The sequence below is a fragment of the Thermobia domestica genome, chromosome 1, assembly GCF_964235325.1.
Source record: "Thermobia domestica chromosome 1, izTheDome1.hap1.1, whole genome shotgun sequence".
NCBI lineage: Eukaryota > Metazoa > Arthropoda > Insecta > Zygentoma > Lepismatidae > Thermobia > Thermobia domestica.
Window position 1 is genome coordinate 26,885,295 of NC_137454.1, and position 21,203 is coordinate 26,906,497.

At 34.7% G+C, this 21,203-nt stretch overlaps 1 protein-coding gene across 11 annotated transcripts in view; it reads left to right on the top strand.

Annotated features, from left to right (window-relative positions):
* pnut (septin 7-like protein pnut) overlaps positions 1-21,203 on the top strand; it is a 451,701-nt gene that overhangs the window by 389,266 nt on the left and 41,232 nt on the right. For 10 of the 11 annotated variants that reach the window (XM_081755644.1, XM_081755661.1, XM_081755586.1 and 7 more), the window contains one exon: positions 4,841-5,004. In XM_081755644.1, coding sequence (XP_081611770.1) covers positions 4,841-5,004 — 164 coding nt within the window. Of the gene's footprint in view, positions 1-4,840; positions 5,005-12,562; positions 12,718-21,203 lie in introns of those variants that run through there. The other variant, XM_081755595.1, reaches the window with a different exon arrangement.

Below are 21,203 nucleotides of genomic sequence, written 5' to 3' on the forward strand. Positions count from 1 at the left end.
CAGTCTTAGAAATTGACTCGTAGCGGTCACCTGGTGAGGGACCCACTGACCCAGTTTCTAGGTCTTCCCCAACTGATGCAGACTTACCCGAATGGTTTCTCTGGTTACCTCGAATCGGTGAGCAAGTTCCTCATATGTTTAACTGGAATCATTTTCAATAGCGGCTTTCAGGTTGTCCATATACACTGATTTAGGCCTCCCAGAGCGAGACTTATCTTGCAAGGTCTCGTTACCAGTTGAAAAGGTCTGGTATCATTTTTGTGCTGTACGTTTACTTATTACACTATCTCCGAACGCAACACATATTTTTCTAGCTGCTCTTGCACCATTTGTCCCCAATTTAAACTCGTAAAGCAAACAAGCTCTAAGAACTTCATTTGGCACTGACATGATCACGAGCGATTTTTACACACCACACTAAAAAAAAATGCGTTGTTGTATTCACCGTGACTGATGCGTCAATGAATAAGCTTTCCCAAACAGTCAAAACTTTCATGCTACGGCGACAGATGTCGCCGCAGCAGCCAAATGGACGCGGGAGTAGTTAAAAAGCGCATGAACGTTTTTGCTTCCCTGGTATTTAGCCGCATCATGCGCCACTGGTGATCGTCCGGGCTCAAAATTTATGCACGTGTTCTCAGAGTCACACTCAAGATTCTCCACCATGAAAGACTTTCCTAAAAAAACTAAAGCTTGGGAAAATCGATGGCTTGTGAACTAGACAAATGAAACTAAGGCTGTGTCATTGCCATGTGGTAAGGGGTGTGCTAAGCGGTCGCACTGCAGCGCGAGCAGATAGAAGATAAACTGACGTGAATGTATACAAAGACGTGGCAACACCACAGTCTTCTCATTTGCTAACAACTTGTAAAGAGGAATTCGGAGCGCCGCCTTCAAACCTCATAAACCCTGTCCCTTAGCATAACTTCACATCAGTAATATCAGTTATAATTCAAGTTGTTTTATATTTTTTCAAAGAAACCGTTAAACAGAAAACAAGATTAAAATTAGAAGAACACAACTCCACAGAACAGGAAATGTCTTTTCAGCTGAGAAATGTGAGTAAACTGAGAATAACGATATCATAACGTTATTGTATAGTGACTCGTCAAAATGAAAATTACATATCCAAAAGTCTCTGAGTTCTGTTCCATAATACTGACCATTTCTAGGAAACTGTGTTCTCCAGATGTTGTTTTGTTTTTATTTTTAAAATTTTATATATATATAATACAATTAGCGTGAAGAAGTAAAGAATTTTCTTGCTGTGTCAGGAATCTCATGATTAGTTTGACACAACTTTTCTTTGTTTCTTGTTCTGAGTCAGACACTGTATTTCCATAGTTTTTTCTTCCCTGTATCGTGTATTATTTGCTCCGTATAATTCAATCCGGTCTTCCTTCTCCTACCATACCCTTCATTAGCTAATAGCGTTAACCCTTTTGGGATCCTGGCTTTTTGGGCTATTTTTTAGACTTTCAGTCAAGCAGCTACTGTATCGTCACTATTTATCCTAGGATCATGGTTCATACCTCAGTCTCTTCAGAATAGAGCTGGCTTTCAAATGATACCAATTGCGTGCTCATACCATATACCAGAAGCGGGAAAAAAAATGTCAAAGTGAAAATTTCGGAGGGTAAAATTTTTTTCTCGAACTTTGGCCCCCCCCTGGACCCCCCTGTGTGATCGTAGCCATCTAAAAAAAAATCTGAGAAATAGTACTTAGTATACTGAATGTGTGGGCCAAATTTCAAGTTTCTATCTTGAATAGTAAGGGCGGGAGAATTTTTATCAAAAATTCCCACAGTGCCCCAAAGTACCATAAAACACTATGATCTTAGGGAAAAAAATTCCTGAGACATCCCTAATTACCCTAGGACTATAATCCGTCAATCATTCTCTTCAGAATAGAACTGTCTTTCAGGCGGTACCATTCATATGTCTCCATCATGTATCTAAGGCGGGAAATTCCTGACAAAAGGGATTTTGGGGGGCAAAATTTCCCTTTTTTCAACTTTTGCCCCTCTGGACCCCACCTGTTTTTACGCAGAAATCGGAAAAAAAACTTCTGGTAAATACTACTCGGTGGACTGAATGTTTGTCCAAAATTTCAATCTTCTACGTGAAAAAATAGGCCTGCCAGAGAAAATTTCCCTACTTTGCCCCACTTTTACCCTATACAGAAGTATATTTGGATAAAAATTCACTGAGACGGCCCTAATTACCCTAGAATAATAATTCGACCGTCGTTCTCTTCAGAATGGAACGGCCTTTGAGACGGTATGACTCACGTGGTCCTATCATGTTTTTTTGGCGGGAAAATGACAAAAAACGGGATTTTTGGGGTAAAAAATCCCTATTTTTACCCATTTGCCTCTCTGGTTCCCCCCCTGTTTTAGCACTGACATCGGAACAAAAAATCTGGTAAATAGTACTCGGTGGACTGAATGTTTGTGCAAAATTTCAATCTTCTACGTTCAAAAATAAGCCCGCCAAAAAATATATATACCGACAATGCCCCATATTTCCCTATATAGAAGTAAATTTTTCAAAAAATCCCTGAGACGTCCCTAATTACCCTAGAATAATAATTCGACCGTCATTCTCTTCAGAATAGAGCGGTCTTTCAGACGGTATGACTCACGTGGTCCTATCTTGTATGTGAGGTGGGAAAATGACGAGAAACGGGATTTTGGGGGTGAAAAAATCCCTATTTTTACCCCTTTTCCCCTCTGGTTCCCCCCCTGTTTTGGCACTGACATCGGAGCAAAAAATCTGGTAAATACTACTCGGTGGACTGAATGTTTGTGCAAAATTTCAATCTTCTACGTAGAAAAATAAGCCCGCCAAAAAATATTGAACATAGGCTTAGAAAATGAGGAAATAAATTTTTGATTTATGACGTCATCACCTCCTATGTCTGGACGTAGGACGGTCTGAAACCATACGTAATGTCTTCTACAAGGCCTCTGGACTTGGAAAACAAAAAATACCCGGACGAAAAAGCTCAAATAGAAGAGAAATAACGCAATGTACCATGAAAAGTGCATATGGTACAAATTGTACCATAGGATCCCCAAAGGGTTAATCATCCATGTCCAGGCCCGCAACTAGAGGGGGGATAGGAGGTACCTGCCCCCCCCCCCTAAACTTTTCATGGCCCCTCTAGACCTCAATACAAAATGCTATTATTAATACAAAAATCACAATTTAGATATTTGTAGGAGAATTTTTAATGACTTGGGCCCCCCAAACCTCTGTGGCTGGTTGCGGGCATGTCCATGTCTCACTTAGTGTTCAATAATCTTTTCCTTTTTTTTTTTTTTTTTTTTTTTTTCGGCGTAGTCTTCAGTATACTATGTGGTACAGCCCTCTTCAATATGGAATAATCTTAAACAGTTTCTTCCAAAAAAAATTCAAAGTGAAATTGTTTCAGCACATGTTTTATTTATGTATTTTTTAATATTTATTATTAATTTACGTTCCAGATAAATCTTTTGTGTTATAGGGGAAATATTTTGCATTAACAGTGGAAGGAGAGGTGAATTTTAAGAAGGGTGCATTGAGGCTAAGGGAGACGGCTGCCAAGACCTATATTAAATGCACCGTCCCAGTATTCGCATGGTGAAAATCAGGAAAACCGTGCAAAATCACTTAGGACGGCTATTATCGAAATTCTGCTTCTCAATATCCTGATTTCTAGGCGCGAACATTAACCATTCATCAACTCAGGTTTGGTAAATTTGTATCACTTAAATCATCCGGACACTATAACAAATCTATTAAGTTATTACGAAATTACCGACAATCGATTGTGCAATGCTGCTTCGTCACCTAAATGTTTTTCGATCAACGTAGGAACTAATGAACTAATTTGAAGCGCAGCATTCAATAGAAAGGATTATGTTCTATCTACGTCAAAGAAAACCACACTGAAATTGATATGTACTAGCTGAACCTGCGCTCTCTACACAGAGTATCATTCACATACAAGCATGAATCTCCTTGTCATTCCTCACAACATCTGTACATGTCCCTTTACAGACACAAGTGAAGGACGTCTTGATAAAAATCAGCAAGGAGTACCGTAAAGGGGAGCTTTTTCAATATATCTCACAGTTTGCAAGATTTAAGCCTACTTCCGGTTGCAAGTTCTTATTCATATATGAGCAGAGTTTTCTTTGTTCTTGCATGCAGTATGTAATAAACAAATACATTACATACACAATTAATTATAATATCAGTGATATATGGTGTTCATTGGGCAAACCACTCCAAATAATAAAGATTCATCTTAGACTTAAGAAATTGGTATCCTTCGTTTCTCATTATTATTTGGGCATGAAACTAACGCCTGAGAGATCTACAACCCCTCTATACAAATATATGGTGTTGGAATGTAGAACTCGTAGGATACGTTTTACTTATTGAAAATTTCAACTTCCAGTGTACCTCTAAAAAATGTAATAACGAAATAACGGCCATGTTTTTTAAATATTCAAATAGAACTGGTCAATCTACACAAAATTTGAAATCGACCAACGAAAACGGCACGTTTCTAGCACTTGTGGTTTTCGAGATCTATTGTTGAAAGGATTGGAGACAAATATATAAACTTTTCTTGATCACAAACATATAAACCTAGGATTTTAATATATAGATATTCAAAAATTATTAATAAAACATCATTTGGGAGGTATGCTTTTTAAATATTATATTTAAGGCAGATTGCCGCCTTTGAAATAAGTCTTGATTATTTTTTTTTCTCATTCTATTCTCAAACTTGAAATAAAGTTGTAGTGTATTTGTGACCTGCACTAATTAGTTGTTGACCATTTAGTTGCAGCGGCGGCATGAGCAAATGAAGAAGACATTGGAACAACAGCAGAAAGAATTGGAGGAAAAGAGAAAAGCATTTGAAAAGGAGAAACAGTCGTGGGAACAGGCTAACAATATTACTATAGAGGAGCTTCGTCGAAGGAGCTTAGAAGCTAATTCCAAAGAGTAAGTGCTCCTTTTAAACAATCCGTTCAGACTTTCTAAACAAACTAACCTTTCTGCTATTTACTTTGGGTTACATGTAGTGCATATAGTGAATTTTTCCTTTCTTTTTAGGCATTGGATAGTGTCACTAGAATAATGAAAGCTCATGGAGAATTTATATGAAACAATAGATAGTGACGCAATTCATAAATGAAGTTAATATTCATTTCATGTGTATTCTGTGCCATTTTTCTCGAAATAACTGTAGAGCAAAGGGCTAAATATGAGAGCATTTTAAAACTTAAATAAAAATTCTGCAAAATTGATTAGTAATAACTCTGAAATGTTGTTTACAGCTAGAAATACGATATGTTTATTTTATCATGTCATAACGATCATTATTAGCTGTGGATAACATTTCTATTTCCTAGTACATTCTAATTGTGGGGCCAAATGTTAATACAGCCTTCGGTTTTATGATATTTTTAGAGAAAGAAAACTGTCGTGAATGTTACTTTGAAGGACTCTAAAGGCTATAGATAACATCTTCGATTTTTAGTCCTTGATTTCTCTTCATTTAAAAGAAGAATTGCCTTTTTAATTGAATTTTTTTACTTTTCAAATATCCTGTCTATTTTTATCAATTACAGGTTAAAAAATATGAAATTTATGTCATTTTGTAGTTCAGAGCGCAAATTTTCCGGTCGCCGTTGGCGACTAGAATTTTAGAACTCGCGACCAATGTTTAGTAGAAACGGTTTCTGCCTAAACTCACAGCCCTGCGCAGTATCTGTTTCGCACGAAAATAATTATCACTGAATGAGAGAAAACACAGAATGTGAAGTCTTCGCAACGTTGTAATTCGCCCCCTCCTTTTCCACTCTCAATCGAAATAGTTGCACTCACTTAAATATTTGCATTCACTAAATAAAGTGAAATTCAGTAACATAGAGAGAACGTAAATTAAATTTTACTTCAGATTTTAGAGTGTAACATCATTCGTACGAATTAAATGCTAAATTATTTCAGCTTGAAATATGGTCCTTCTGTAACGTTACGTTTTATTATTGAAAAACTTTTCACGTCATTGCTCTGGTGTTCATACATATTACTCACACAAAAAGAAAGAATAAAAACTATTATTAAGCACAGTATTTGGTATTTAGCCCTACAAGTCTCTTTGAAGTGACATGAAACAGAATAGTAGGCATTCAAGTTCAGCATCTCTGTATCGTTATAATATCTAGTTATATATAATGAGAAAAAAATAAGAATAATAATTAACCAAGAGATCTACACAGAAAAAACAACAGCTTCTTTGATTTGTATATAAACTATTGAGATGGGAGCCCTCTCATGTTGCCCCTTTATTTTGCGGAATCTCATGTGATTCAAATTTCACATTATGCTATTATAAGTGTCTTACTAAAGCTTCCGTGCGGAAGAGACATATTATTTAACTGGGCTTTAATTCAGCCACTTTCTTATCTTCGGGATACATGAAAGTTAATTTGAGTTCTATTTCTCCGTCTCGTGTTTTCTAAAGGGTGTCTAATAAAGAACCCAGCTTTCGAAATGCCTGCCATTTTTGTTGTAGTAAGTTGGTAGCACTGAACGTTACACGATTTTCATCTGTTGTCTTGGAGGTTTTTAGCGCTGAATAACGCATGATCATCATCTATTTTCTGTCCGAGTAGGAATAGGGTGCTCACCACATTTGTAAATAAGTTTTCACTACGACAACACGCTGTTCCGTCCTGAAGCCATTCCTACCTGTACAGAAAACAGATGATAATCATGAGCTATTCGGGACTCCATAACTACTAACCACAAAAGCAATAGATTAAAATCGTGTAATGTTCAGTGCTGCCAACTTACTAGCACAGAAAAGGTGTTAGGCATTTAAAAGAGTCGTGTTCTTTATGGAACACCCTTTATTTTAAATCCGTTTCAGTTGTATCCTCTTTTTAATGTTAGTGTTAAAGTGTTAGACCAGAACCATAGCTTCTAGAATTGTAATAAAAGAAATTGCTTAAAGCGAGCCTTGGAGCTTAGAATGAAGTTTCAAATGCTTAAACTGTCTGTGCTTTCGGCTCTTTCTCAACTGCAGCTCTGTAATGCTATGAACCCTAACCTGAGTAAAATTAGAATTAATCAAGAAAATGCTTACTATGCTGTACTATTTTTCTATTGCTAATGTGGATTTTAGCAACTCTAATACTGCTAAAATAGTGTCGTGGATGTATAGTACGGAACCTTAGATTAATACTTTTTTCACATACTTGTTCAATTCTTTCCGCGCTCTTTGCTTTAACTCATAAATAAAATTCACATCTATTAAAAACATCAATCTGTTTTAACTTCATGCGTGTTTTCGTGCTGTTTTAAATCAATCCGGGATGTTTAGTTCAATCTTCACCGTAGATATACCGAAGATGCAAGTAAAGTAGGTAGTATATTTTGTACAGTCACAATCAAAAGGAGGTTTACACATCCTACATACTCTTTTGTGAATGAGTTGACCAATTTCAAATACAGTAGTGAGAATGGCTCTTAAGTACACTGCTGAAAACTGTATCCCAGTTGATCAATTCTTCTGAGGTCCAATGAACATGTAGGGTGTGTAAACCGATGTTACCTGATGATCGCACAAAATATTTTACGTAGTCTTGAGATCCAGATCTCTAGATGATAATTTAATAAGGTGCTTTCTGACGTTCCATTTCGTTCCGTTATTTGAGAATTAAAAGTTTAATTAGGTTATCCTGTGTATAGATACGAAATAGAAACTTGCTGACCTTCTGAATGTACATGAGTGTGCTGTGATATAAAGAAAAGTGCTTTGGAAAAAAAAAATCTGTTCTTAAGGAATAAATTTACGTTGGATTCCTTCATTCTTGTATAGTGTTTTAGACAGTGTTCGTTGGGAATAAGTTTTTTCCTTTCTTCTAAATAAATTTGTGATGAGTTCAGATGTTCTACGTACTTTGCATTAGCAGTTTTTGTTAGGCTTGTGATGGTACTGTTTTGTCCAAATTTCTAGCTGGGCATATTCAGTTTTCACACTTGTTTTGTTGTGTTCCAGTGCATAACTATAGATTGTTTTTTTATTTTTTCATCATGATAGTATGACCTATCACTTACTTTAAATTCTAATTTCTAAAAATTCTTTCAGCTCTTTCCTGGAACCTTGTTTATGGAGAATAAAGTAGGAGTAAAGGAAAACAAACTAATTGTATGGGCTATGAAATCTGTGGTTCAATGCCGCATTCACAACAGCTCTGCATTGACTTCTATCCTTAGCCAAGTGGATCGCTTCTACTTCGTATTCCTATTTCTGCGAGATCCATCTTAATATTGTGCTCTCATTAGCACCAGTTTCCTTAATGGTCATTTTCCGATTTGATTTCCAGTTAAAAATTTGAAAGCGTTCCTACCTTCTTCCATTCTGGCTACATGATCTGCCCAGCTGGGCCTTCTAGGCTTGATGACCCTAACAATGTTTGGGTATAACAAGGAAAATAAATACAGGAAGGAAATAAAAAGGAATTGACTCACCGGGGAAGAGCAATGGAGAGATTCCTCCCCAGTGTTGCTTCTTACATGTCAAGTGCTGGTGTGTCACGCAGTGGAGAAAAAAAAAATGCTCGTGACGTATAACAAGTAGCAATCGAGACGAGGTGTATCTCAGTGCTTTTTCTCATGGAAATCCATTCCTTTATATTTCCTTGATGATTACTGTATTTCTTTTTCGCCTGTTTTAATTCTACTTGAAAAGGCTCAAACTAAAATCTGAAAGCTTGAAAAAAGATTTTTTTTTCCCTCAGGAAACAGAATTTAAAGGAAGTAATATAATTGTGAAAATTCCTGGGCCTGTTAGCATATTGTCGGTAGTATAATCTAGTTTACTTGGAACGTCCAACCTTTGTCAAAGACGTAACTGTACTTTAGTATTCAATATAGCTTAATTGTTTTGATCTAATGAGGTTTAAGTGTGTAATACTACAAGGAATTCCATACCTGATTAATGTCTCGCGGAAACATCAAGTCCTTTTCTTACACACGATATCTCATTCACAAAATTATCTCAGAGTAGAATCAAGTTTCTTTTGTAAAATTACTTTATTTGGATACTTTCCCTCAGTATTTTTCTATGTAAATACGAAGGAGCTTTTTTTTAAACTACTAACGTGTCTGTATTAGTGTTTGGAAAACTGAAATGTTTACTATCGATCTTATACAGAAAATTAATGTAATTTACCTGTGAATAACACACTTGATAATCCTGAAACTGAAAATCTCGGTAAACACTGAAATGCTAAATTTTTCCAGAAGAATAAATCAGACATTAAAGTGGATCACTAGGTATTCTCGGTGCCATGCTAAATAGTGCGGTGTTGCCAGATAATGTCAAGTGTTTACTGATGCCAGATAATAAAGGAAGTAATCATAAAATTCTGCTTGGATACTTACTGGAGAAATTAGTTTTCGACCCTTACCGCAATTCACAGCTAAGTTCCGCTTCTCGAACTGCAACGCTAAAATCCAGAAATTTTCTTATTGTGATTACCACAGTAAACGTACAAATTTGGCAACAACGCATTATGGCGTTCTGTGCAAGTTTCGTCTCAAAATCTGTTTCCTTAAATGTAAATTAATATTTAAATAAAATGTGAAACTTAATACGAAAAACGGTCAAACAATATATCTACTTCATAATAAGATTGTTACTTTTAAAATACTATACCCGTACAAACAAATATTTCATAAAACTGAACACTTTTAGTAAAATCTAACAGCAAGTGCCATCTTTTGTGCTCATTGTAAAACGTATCAAATATTCTTTTATTTGGTAACTTTCTCGATGTCAGAAGACATAACCAAATGAATCAGTAAAAGTAAAAGCTTCGTTAGATAGGAAAGGAAAGAAGTCTCGAACACATTGAAGAACGGAAAAGTAGCTGTTTAAATCTTTTGTTGTGGGAAATAATTTTACTGTGTTCTAGGTTTTTTAAAGAAAGTCCGTATTTTAATACTGCTCTTGTTGTTTATCAATTCACATATTATTCACTTTCTTTTAATCTGAACTAACGTGTCATTACTAAGGATGCCTGGAAAAGAACAGATGAAGATTGTAATGTTTACTGAAATATTCACTTCAAGGGTTATTAAATATACTATTTGTATATTATGTTTATCATGGCTTATCCCGGAATTTCGCTTAGAGAAACACTGTTTAGGATATATGTTGTAAGATACACATTACTTGTACTAACATTTACAGTTTAAGGACTACACGTGTCTTCAGAATATGGCTAAATGCGTGAAGGATTTCGAAATTTTGGTGAACATTATTACACCTCATACTAACTCGAAACCTATTAGACTACTCTGGATTTTGTATGTTTCTGATAAACCTGCTTAACTCCGTTTGCGAAGCTTAACAGTATATATATATATATATATATATATATATATATATATATATATATATATATATATATATATATATATATATATATATATATATATATATATATATATATATATATATATATATCTTTGTTGTACACATGCCAATCTTCAAATGTTTGATGAAATATAAGTTCTGTCAGTACAAGTAGATACAGGAACGCTCTACTACTTGTAGTATAATCTAGCTCGTAGTACAGCGCGATACTTTTCTTGAACAAGTGGGAATCAATTCGATCATAAATTGTAGGACAGTGATAGACTGCACATCATTTCTGATTCAAAGATTTCCTGGTTTAATCTCAGACTGTGATATTTTGTAATGGATAATCATATCCGTGGATTTCATTGGAAATAGATTGTAGTGTAGATAGAAATTACACTATAAACACATGCCATGTAAATTGAGAAAGAACAGATGTATGTGTTCTCTCCGAAGTGAGTTAGTGAGCATTTGGGTAATGAAGTGTAGGATTGTAGATAAAAAAAGAGGGAGTATCCACATTTAGTATTAATTACTTGGAAAGTAATTGTTTATGAAAAACAGAAACAAACTACTTGGCATAACAGCCCATTTTGTGGGCCTGAGCCGCTCCAACGCCATCTGCTAGCGAGCGGCTGAACTACATCCATTCTAGAGATGAACATGTGATTAGCGCGCTGCGTTGCCTTAGGCGTATCAGGGGCTTTCTAAACCTAACTAACCATAATGATGAGCGTTTAACCCAAAAAATGTTCTAGGCAGTCGTAACTAAAGTAAACATATTTTATATCCAGAAACTTTATATGTCATTAACTTCTACGTAACTTCCAAAGTAGCTTTCTGTTAACACTTCCCAAATTACTTCTATTCTACAATTTATAATGGGCAGTTCTAATGACAACACTGAAGTGAGATTCTTTAAAAGCTAAAACAACAGAATGTATTTATAATAAGATGAAACATTACCTTTCCCACTCAGTAACCGTTCATATTTTTCGTAGCACTTGCTACCCACTTTTTATTCTAAGTATTCTCATCAATAGCGATAAAATGTAGGTTACGGACAGGTCGTTAGAGAAGTTGTATTGACATCGACTACTCAAATACTGTGAATCTACATCAACAGCATTCGCACCTTATACTATAAAAAAATGAATGCCTCATCATCTACAGTCCTATATGTCATTACGCACCAAATTGAGAGTTCTTTCGCAACTTACATGACATGTGGATCCAGTACTCATTTTCTAGTCTACAGTCTACTTCCAACAGATTGTCTGGGGATTCTACCGTTGCCTTCATTATCTTCATTTCACTAGTATTAATTACCATTCGGAGCCAGGTGGTTCAGTGCTGAAGAGTACACCTTTTGTGCAAGAGAAATCTGCTGCGATCTCAACACCCGCCAACAGGGCTTTGTTTTGGACACACACCGTGTGTGTGTGTGGGGGGGGGGGTTCTCGAAGTTTTTCTGTTTCTCCCACGTTCTTCATTCCACTATTTCATCCATAACCATCGTCTCCCTTAGCCTCGGAGATAATCATGGGACGGTTATCAGTCTTTTAAAAACACTTCTCAAACTAATTGCGATGCGTTAACTAAATATAATTTAATTTTGCTAAGTAGTACTACATACAAATGGCAATAAACTAGGAGCAATTTCTTATTTCCGTGTTTAAAAGTTTACTCTAGTCCTGCCCTGAGAGCCATCTATGGGCGAAAAGAGTAATTTCTAGGTATGTTCCTGCAACGTTCTCGTCTCTTCTTAGTTGGATGCATGGATTTACATCAAACATTAAGGATAGCTTGTATAAATTACAAGACTTAATGTAATACATTTGATGTTGTCTCTAAGGTAAGCGGTTAGCGTTCTCTGTTTTGGTACAGAAGAGCCTGGTTCGATTTCCAGTAATAGCTCAGGTGATTCGGATCCTATGTTGAGCTGTTAGGTTCACGTATTATATGACCTAGATGGTGAAAATGGACAATAAACTCCAAAACAACCAGTCTAATAGAGGGAACTGGAATGGACTATAAAATATTTTAAATTGATATCTGAATTGATAGTTTGAAATTTGTGTGTATGTATTCCATCACTAACGTGAGTGTTCTTCCATATCGCAGTGACGATAACACTGAGATGTCAACGAGTTCAGATGAAACAAAAAGATCAGGAATCTCCGAAGACACTGCTGACAATGCCTCTCCCTTGGAGCTAGATGAGATGAAGGACTCATTTTAAATTCTGAAGGACTTTTAATTTTAAATAAATAAATAAAACTAAGGAACTGTTCACATTACATCATTATATTAAGCAAAAGTTATAAATGTGAAGAGATACATTTGTGTTCAAGTAAAACTGATTCAGAAGCAACTAGCTTTTCTTTGAAGTGAAGCAGTGTATCTATAACCAGAGATTCCATGTTCATATGGAAAGTGAAATAAGCTTTTCCTATCCTCGAATTATTTTAATAAATACGCTAACAGATGTCACTAGTATAGTAGCATATTGTAAATGTATACTATATTAGCTCCATTTGTTAATACGTTATTTGAGATATTTTAAAGATATTGGAGTCTTTATTTCAGTGTTCAAATACACTTTTGTCGTAGATTTCTCTGTGCTAGAACACAAAAATAGAAAGTAGACTTCATATTGTGAACAAATCAAGCTTCGTATTGTTTGTGTTAAGAGAGGCTTATAAAGTTACTTGTACCATAGTATAAATAAATAAATAAATATAAGGAAAATATATATTTCGTGCTCATTTTTCTTCAAGTCATTTTATGTGGATACGAGCTGAAATTTTTTAAACAAAAATAATTGAAATAGTTAAATATACAAACAAAGAAAAAATATCTTCCTTTATGGAAAAAGAATAACAACTGATCGTAATGAACAAGAGGAAGGCATAATGTAAAGAGAGGAAATACTTGCTTTCCTGCTATAAGCGTTAACAAAAGACAGAAGAAAGTACCTAATGTACTAAAAATGGTCGAACGCCACGTGCTTATAAATTTGAAAACAAATTGAATACAATACAAATGATACAAAAATCAAAAATGCTGAAAGAAAGAAAGGAAATACTTGCGGCAAATGTAGATGAAGAACCTCATTTGAGAGACGAGAATTCCCAAGGGAATAATTGACCTTTACCTGAATGAAATGTCAGCTGCGGATTGTCCTTCCACAATTGTTATCGTTGAAGAGAGGCAGAAATGTTACAAAATGTCAGTTGGCCGTAATACAATGGAACGAAAGAAAGAAAGAAAGAAAAATTTATTACTCCAAAGCAATTTTATTGTATGTAACACTAGAAAAATGTGAATAGATGGGAAGAATTGAACCGGAAAAAGGACTTCCTGATATAATCAAGAAGTGATTTCGTGGAAGTCATTGAAAACTTCTGTTGAGCACAAAATATAATACTTGGTGTCACACTTCTATTTATTTTCCTTCAGTGCCCAAAACAGCAAATTTATCTGTGAATTTCTTACCAGGGAAGAATAAACAAGATCAAATCTCATTTCAGGTAAAATAAAAGGAAATAATCTTATTAGTTTGTAACATATATATACTGGGTATTCTAAAACTCAGTGTACGGTGTTTTAACTTACAAGTCTCATCTCCTAAAATATTATGGTATGTGTTAGGAAGGTATTACGTAATAATTTATTTTCTTCATGCAGTGTTACAAACATAACCGTTCTACTATCACGAATCTAGATTAAAAGAGCGTGGTGAGAATGGCGGGAAATTTGGTCAAATAATTAGCGTAATCGATTATGAAAATGTCGTTTCACTTATCAGATGTGCGTCTTTATAAAATAAGTAGTCAAGCCGTGACGCTTCATGTTTATTTTAAATAATAATAATAATGAGGGCCAAGACATTTTTGATATATTATTGAGAAATACCACTCATACATAATATATTAGCATAATTATCTCACAATATTTCTGACATTTTTTCCCCCCTTTAAGCATGTTCTTTAGGCTTCTTTTAATATTAAAATTTTATTTGATTTATAATAAAATTTGATTTATAATCCATTTACTTACGTGAACATTGAAACCAGCTCTGGAAAATGTGAAAGAGAAGAAAGGATTCCCATCTTTGAAGATCCAAACATTGGATCACATTTAGTCAAGGGGAAAGTGAATGTTACTCAGTACACTCAGTGGTGTCATTCACCCTATTCACACCGGTTCGTCTGAACCAGTTGGTAAAATATCACAGATTCCCGTAAGCAGTTGTTAAAATTATCTCTAAATTGAAAATTTAAAAGAAAAAATCTAGTACTATTCCCTTTCCAGCTCGTAAAATATGCTGTTGTTAAGATATGATACTTCAATTCTCCACAGCATGAAAATATAATTCTACCTGTGTCCTAGGCGCAGTTCGTGTTTGTAAAATATGCTTAATTTCCTTTCAGAAACGCAAAAGTATATGAAATTAAGTCCCTGATGATTTTTTAAAAATTATTATTTGTATTTTTATTTTGGCACATTAATAACAATAATGTATATTTCTGTACCATAAACAACCTAATGGCAAAAATACAGCACCTTACCAGACAAAAATAAACACATGTTGCACAGCGTAACCTACAATATATATATATATTACCAACTGAAATTAGTCGTCATTGCGTTCAGAATGGAAGATTACTTCCTTTGAGTTTTTCGTATGTTTTATATCTGCTAACATATTTTTGGGAACTCATTTTGCCGAGAGCTTGCGCATGTCATTATGAATTATGCTACCGACGCGTTCCCGAGAAATGCCCACAATCTCTGCAACATTGTTTGCTGAGATTCTGCGATTTTCAAGAATAAGGTAATGAATTTCATCCACGATTTCTAGGAAAGTCACTGTTTTTGGTCTTCCTGCACATGGAACATCATATGTTGAGAAATCGCCACGTTTAAATTGTGCCACGCACTTTTTCACCACTGCATATGACGGGGAAGAATCTCGTAGTGTTTCATATAATGCTTATGAATTTGCTTCAGTGACTTTCCTTGGTTGAACAAAAATTTGATGACAGCTCTGATCGCGAAATTCATTGGCGGGGCACACATGATCACTTCAGGATTATGATGAAAAACATAATAATAATAATTTTGTTATTAATGTGAAAATTTGTTTGTACATGCAGGGATATGTTGTTTAAAACTGTACAATTTCGTCCATTCCATCTGGGTTGGGCTACGAATTTTTCAGCAGCGTCTGGTAACTACATCAAGGTCTAGTTTTGATCAGGGCCGCGGTGGCTCAGTGGTAGAGCATTCACCTCTGGTGTCTGGAGTCTTTGGTTCAATCCCTGCTCGCGCCAAGTGAACTTTGTGGTGGAGAAATACCGTGTGTGGGCTTTCTCGGGGTACTCCCGTTTCCTCCCTTTCTCTATTCCACCATTTCATTCATTATTTCATCATCACCGTCTCCTTTAGCCTAGCCAGCATAACCGCGGGACGTAAAACTCACAGATTTCGTTTCATTTTCTAGTTTTGATCTTGCAATTATCTATATATATATATATTGACATATGGGCGGACATATATAAATATGTGTATTATATAAATATACGTATAATTATTATTAACAATTTATTATTATATACAAAGATAATAACATAACAACATATTAATACACCAAGTTAACTTACTATACTAATAATAAAACTGGTTGTTAAATTATTTGACCGACACCATTTGTAGCACTATTGTATAATACACTAACACTGTATAATAGGCATGAGTTAATGGGAACACTACCCATGTTCTCTGCGTTAGCTGTCAATATTATCATTTTCTCTTAACGCAGAAGTATATCAGTCGCGCAACTAGTATTTTAATGTCGTTTTCATTTCTGTATGAAAAAGTACTATTTGACAACCAGGATCGGGTCATTATGCGACATTAAAAATTGCATTTTCCATTTCCCTTGTTACGTGTTAATTAAGTAGTGTACTTATTCATGCTTCGTGGGAGTGAATATATAGGGTGAACTTGAAAGATGTGCACAAACTCCGGGAGGTGGTTCGTGACATTAAAAAATGATGTCACGAGAGAGTCCTCTTTCATATTGTCGAATTTCGCGTCGTGTAAAAGTGACAGGGGTGGCAACTTGTCACGATTCGAGTTTCGATTCTAAGTTGCCGCCCCTGTCACTCGTACACGACGTAAAAATCGACAACATGCAAGAGGACTTTTGATGTCACAAATCACTTCCCTGAGTTCGTGCACATCTTTCAGGTTCACCCTGTATGTGTAACACATATAGTTACTAAATTATGCCCTCTGATACATAGTTTAGAACTTTAAAATCAATTCTGTTACCAGTAGCATTTATCTAACCATGTTTACGTCACTCTTAAATGTTACATAACTCAAATCATACCTGGTACCTCTAACTTCCATTCATGTTTATGTCATTATTATCCTCACAATATTTGATTTTCTTCGGAATTATCCTCAAGCGCAGACTGCAGACGTGATGCTAGCCGCAATCTATCTTCTTGATTACATTGTTATATCACTTCACTAATAGCAATGGCCACTAAGAAGTTACAGAAGCTAAGGCAACAGTATATTTTACAGAAAAACTCAGGAGTAATGAATAGAATTTTCAGAAGTTTACCACGGAACACTTGGTTTCGATTCTTCTCTTTACAGATTTTAAAATGATATAATAATGCAATCAAAAAATAGATCCCGGCTAGTATCATGTCTGCGCTAGAGGATGATTTCAGAGAGGTTCGAAATATTTTGAGGATAATGACTTAAATACGAATAAAAGTTAGGGATAGAAGGTAAGATTTAGAGTTATGCAACATTTAGGTGTGACGTAAACATGGCTAGATAAATGTTACTGGTAAGAAAATCTTCTGTAAAGCATATTTGTTGGATATTAAATTTCTTGCGGCAGGTTTCAGTAGCTACTGATTATCTCTTAATCACTGAATGTAAAAATTCATACTAATAACTTTATAGTGTTCGATGTCACAATTTTCCATTTATTATGTGTTTATAAATAATAGAAGGTAACGTGATAATCATAAATCATTTGATAGTGTAAAATTTGATTAAAGACCTCAGTTTTTATACATTTAAATTGGTTTCGTTGCGCTGTGAGAGAACTATTCAGTACGTTCAGTATAACATTGCAGACGTTTTTGTTGCAAACATATATTTTACTTTTTTTCGTCAATATATCTCTTCATTTATTTGAGTTTCATTTTGAGCTGTTTTATTATTGTGACGCCATTAATAATGTTAGTTAAATTTTCAATTGCAAGTTGGATTTTGTTTTATTTATCACTTAATATAAGTGAAATGTTCTACTATCATTGATCTAAAATAACTTTGCCCTACCTAGAGCAATATCTTCACTTCATAATAGTCCTACAGGTATATAGTCTTTCACTACAAGAAGTGCAAATATGTGTTGCTGTTATCACATATGATTTATTTCACGAGCACGAACATAACGAACTTCATTGTATGATATGAAATGCGTATATAGAATGAAATGCTTTATTTTTAGTTTATGTGCACAGTTTTATTTAGTAGTCTTTTGTATACATTTTTTTAAAACTATTTTGTTAGATTTATATATTGATTATAATCCTGCATACTGCTGGAATTGCGCTTTTTTTTCTTTTTTTTTTTTTTATTATTATTATTTATCGATTATTTGGGAGACTGAACGGTTCAAATAGATGTAAACATTGCTCTGCACTTAAAAGAAAAAAAATCACGTCGTTTTTTGAGCATGTAAAAAGCTTAGTAGTGCCTGTATCACATCATTTTTCTTGTATTTAAGTCGTTATTATTTCATTGAATAGGAATAATATGACCGTCCTAAAATTATAACTAGATGTGTATATACAGTTAGTATTTTAGTAGATACCAGTTAGGTAGCAAAACTTGCATGTATAAACACATTATCACACTGTCAAAACAGTATTATATTTTAATAGCGATGACGTAGCATTTATTTTTTTGTTTCCAATAGTACTTGTAGTTAAACGTAAATATCTTGCACTTATTGAAAACTACACAATTGAGACAATCCTGTGGTGTCAGATAAGGCTTTTTTTTTATCCTAAGACATCACATTTATAACGTATCAACGAAATATCGAATCATGCTCAGGTGATAAACTAAAAGTGACTAAATATATCTACTTAGATCGTACTGAGGATGCTATTTTTTTTAGCACCAAAAAAAAAAAAACTATTTTTTAATGCAGTTGAGTATTTAGGCTTGGGCTTCGGTCATAGTGATCCAGAAGCTTGAAGTAAAAGGTTGATATTACTGTTGAAAAAGAAATTGTTTTAATATTGTGTAGGAACCGTAGCTGAATTTGAGAGAAGTCCTCGTGGCAAGAAAGTGTTGAATTTCCATTGCTATAGAGAAGACTTAAGTTTGCCTATTTTTTGAGTTGCATCAGGATCGTTTATCAATTGTCGGAAAATACAGATTAAAATTCAGAGATGACAGACGTAGAGTAAGGTACTTGGAACACATTAGCACATTGCCAAAAAATGAAGTTCTTAAGACAGAAATTCAAGGAAGCCTCGGGTGGACGAAGCAATACTCTATTTTTCTACCTGGGGCCGTGGTGGCTCCGTGGTAGAACGTTCTCCTCTGGTGTGTGTGATCCCTGGTTCGATCCCAGCTTGTGCCAAGTGGACTTTGTGGTGGACAGACACCGTGAGTGTGGGTTTTCTCGGGATTCTCCCGTTTCCTCCCACTTTATTCATTCCACCATTGCATTCAATTTAAAATATTGTCCTATTCAGTTGGTAGTGTGACAGGCAGTTCGACATACGGCGAATGTATTTTAAAAAGCGTATAGTGTATAGAAATTAAGGTATTTCTTTATATTACAAGAGATCTGTTCCATGGTCCTCGAAAGTATCAGTTAAGATAAAAGTACTATTGATGAAGAGAGTAACAACTAATAAATAAACTTTCTTGATGTATCGTTTATATTCAACGCAGTATACATCGTAAAATCTTAGAAATAAAATTGATTATGTTCATTTCTGTTGCTGCATGGAAATGTATCTGCTCATTTCCAATACATATGCAGCCATATGACGGTAATAGGCCACCTTTACTCCGTTTACTTTTGTAGTTCTATAATGTCACGGTTGGTGTCAATCACTACTTTAAATTTTGCAATAATTTTTTATACACATCTAACGGTGTTGACTACCTTTCGCCTTAATACAGCTTGTATTTGTCGCGAAATTAAATCTTAAAGAGTGGATTTCTCTTTAAACTACATGTTACGTTGAGAAAAAAAGAGGTCATTTGTGCCTAAACACAGTATTTCTGCTGTACGAAATGAATCGATTTATGCTCGAACAACATTGGATCCACAGAAACTCTAACCCATTATGACTAATGATCAGATGCAACACATAATAAGATCAGAATACATTTATAGTATATATATATTTCCATAACGTACACATCTATTTGACAAATACAAGGTCAACAACTATTTTATAATGTCGATATCTTTATCAACTTTTTCTATATAATAACATATAACAGTACCAAGATTAATTACACTTGTCGCCCCCCCCCTTTTTTTTTTTTTTTTTAAGAAACACTCATTTCCTAAACGATCAATGGTCCCCTCTTTCTTTGAGAGCGCCCAAAAATTCTCCCCTGACAACGTTCCGAAGTATTATTGGTATTTGAATTTACAAGTTTTTTTCTGCTCTTATGTAGTCTCTCATCCAAGGTTTGTTCTTCGTATAGGGAAATACAGCAGAACCACTGGCCTCATAATGCTAGGTCAAGTGTGTAGTACCATTCGCATTGAAAGGCCTATTCAAGCTCGAATCTGATTCTATAATAAGTTTTATTAGTACTATTAACAAGAACTTAATAGATATTTCTCCCTATCTTCTTATTTAAGATTTCTGTTAAAACTTTTGGAATATCACTCGTGTGATTTTTGACTTACACCGTTTTTCACTTTCACTTTCTCGGTATCCCGTCCATGGAGTGTTTTTTTCACCTGTGTATCTCCCGTAAAATGTTATACCAAATACTAGGCTTGTAAGCAGTGGTAAGCAAGCTGATGCCTTCTGATTCTGCGAAGGTACGACATGCCAAAACAAGTAATTAATATGATTGATCCACTTTTGAAACTTTATTTATTTATTTTTATTTATCCATTTACTTGTCTGTGAAAAAAAAAATCATCTTTAATGTAATACTTTTTAATAGACTGTATGTCCTTTCGGCGACCCGTTGCTTTCAGGATAGTATGGCAGAGCGTGATCCAAACTGATATTTCGTTCTCCGCAGTATGAGGTAAAAGAATCGTATGAAAAAAGGAGATCATTATCAGTGACATTAGTTTTTAGAAAATTTAATAGATGAAACACTTCTTCCATTTTCTGCTGTGTGTCAGTGCACTTAGTGGAAACCGCAATCCAAACTTTAACCCATTTTGTACATGTATCAATCAAAAGTAAAATGGAGAAACCAAACATATAGAGGCGATCATGATGAATACGTTCCTATTGACGTGCTTCTTTTGGCCAACTATGATATTCTCTCTTGTGTGGCATATTAACATTGCCTGGCAATAGAATATTCACATTGTTGAACGAACCGATTAATGTCTGCACAATATATTATTTGAGAAATAACAAATGCTCCTACTGTTAAAAAAAAAAAAAAAAAAAAAACTTGAAGAAAATTTTATGTTCCTTGATATCGAGGTGTTTTG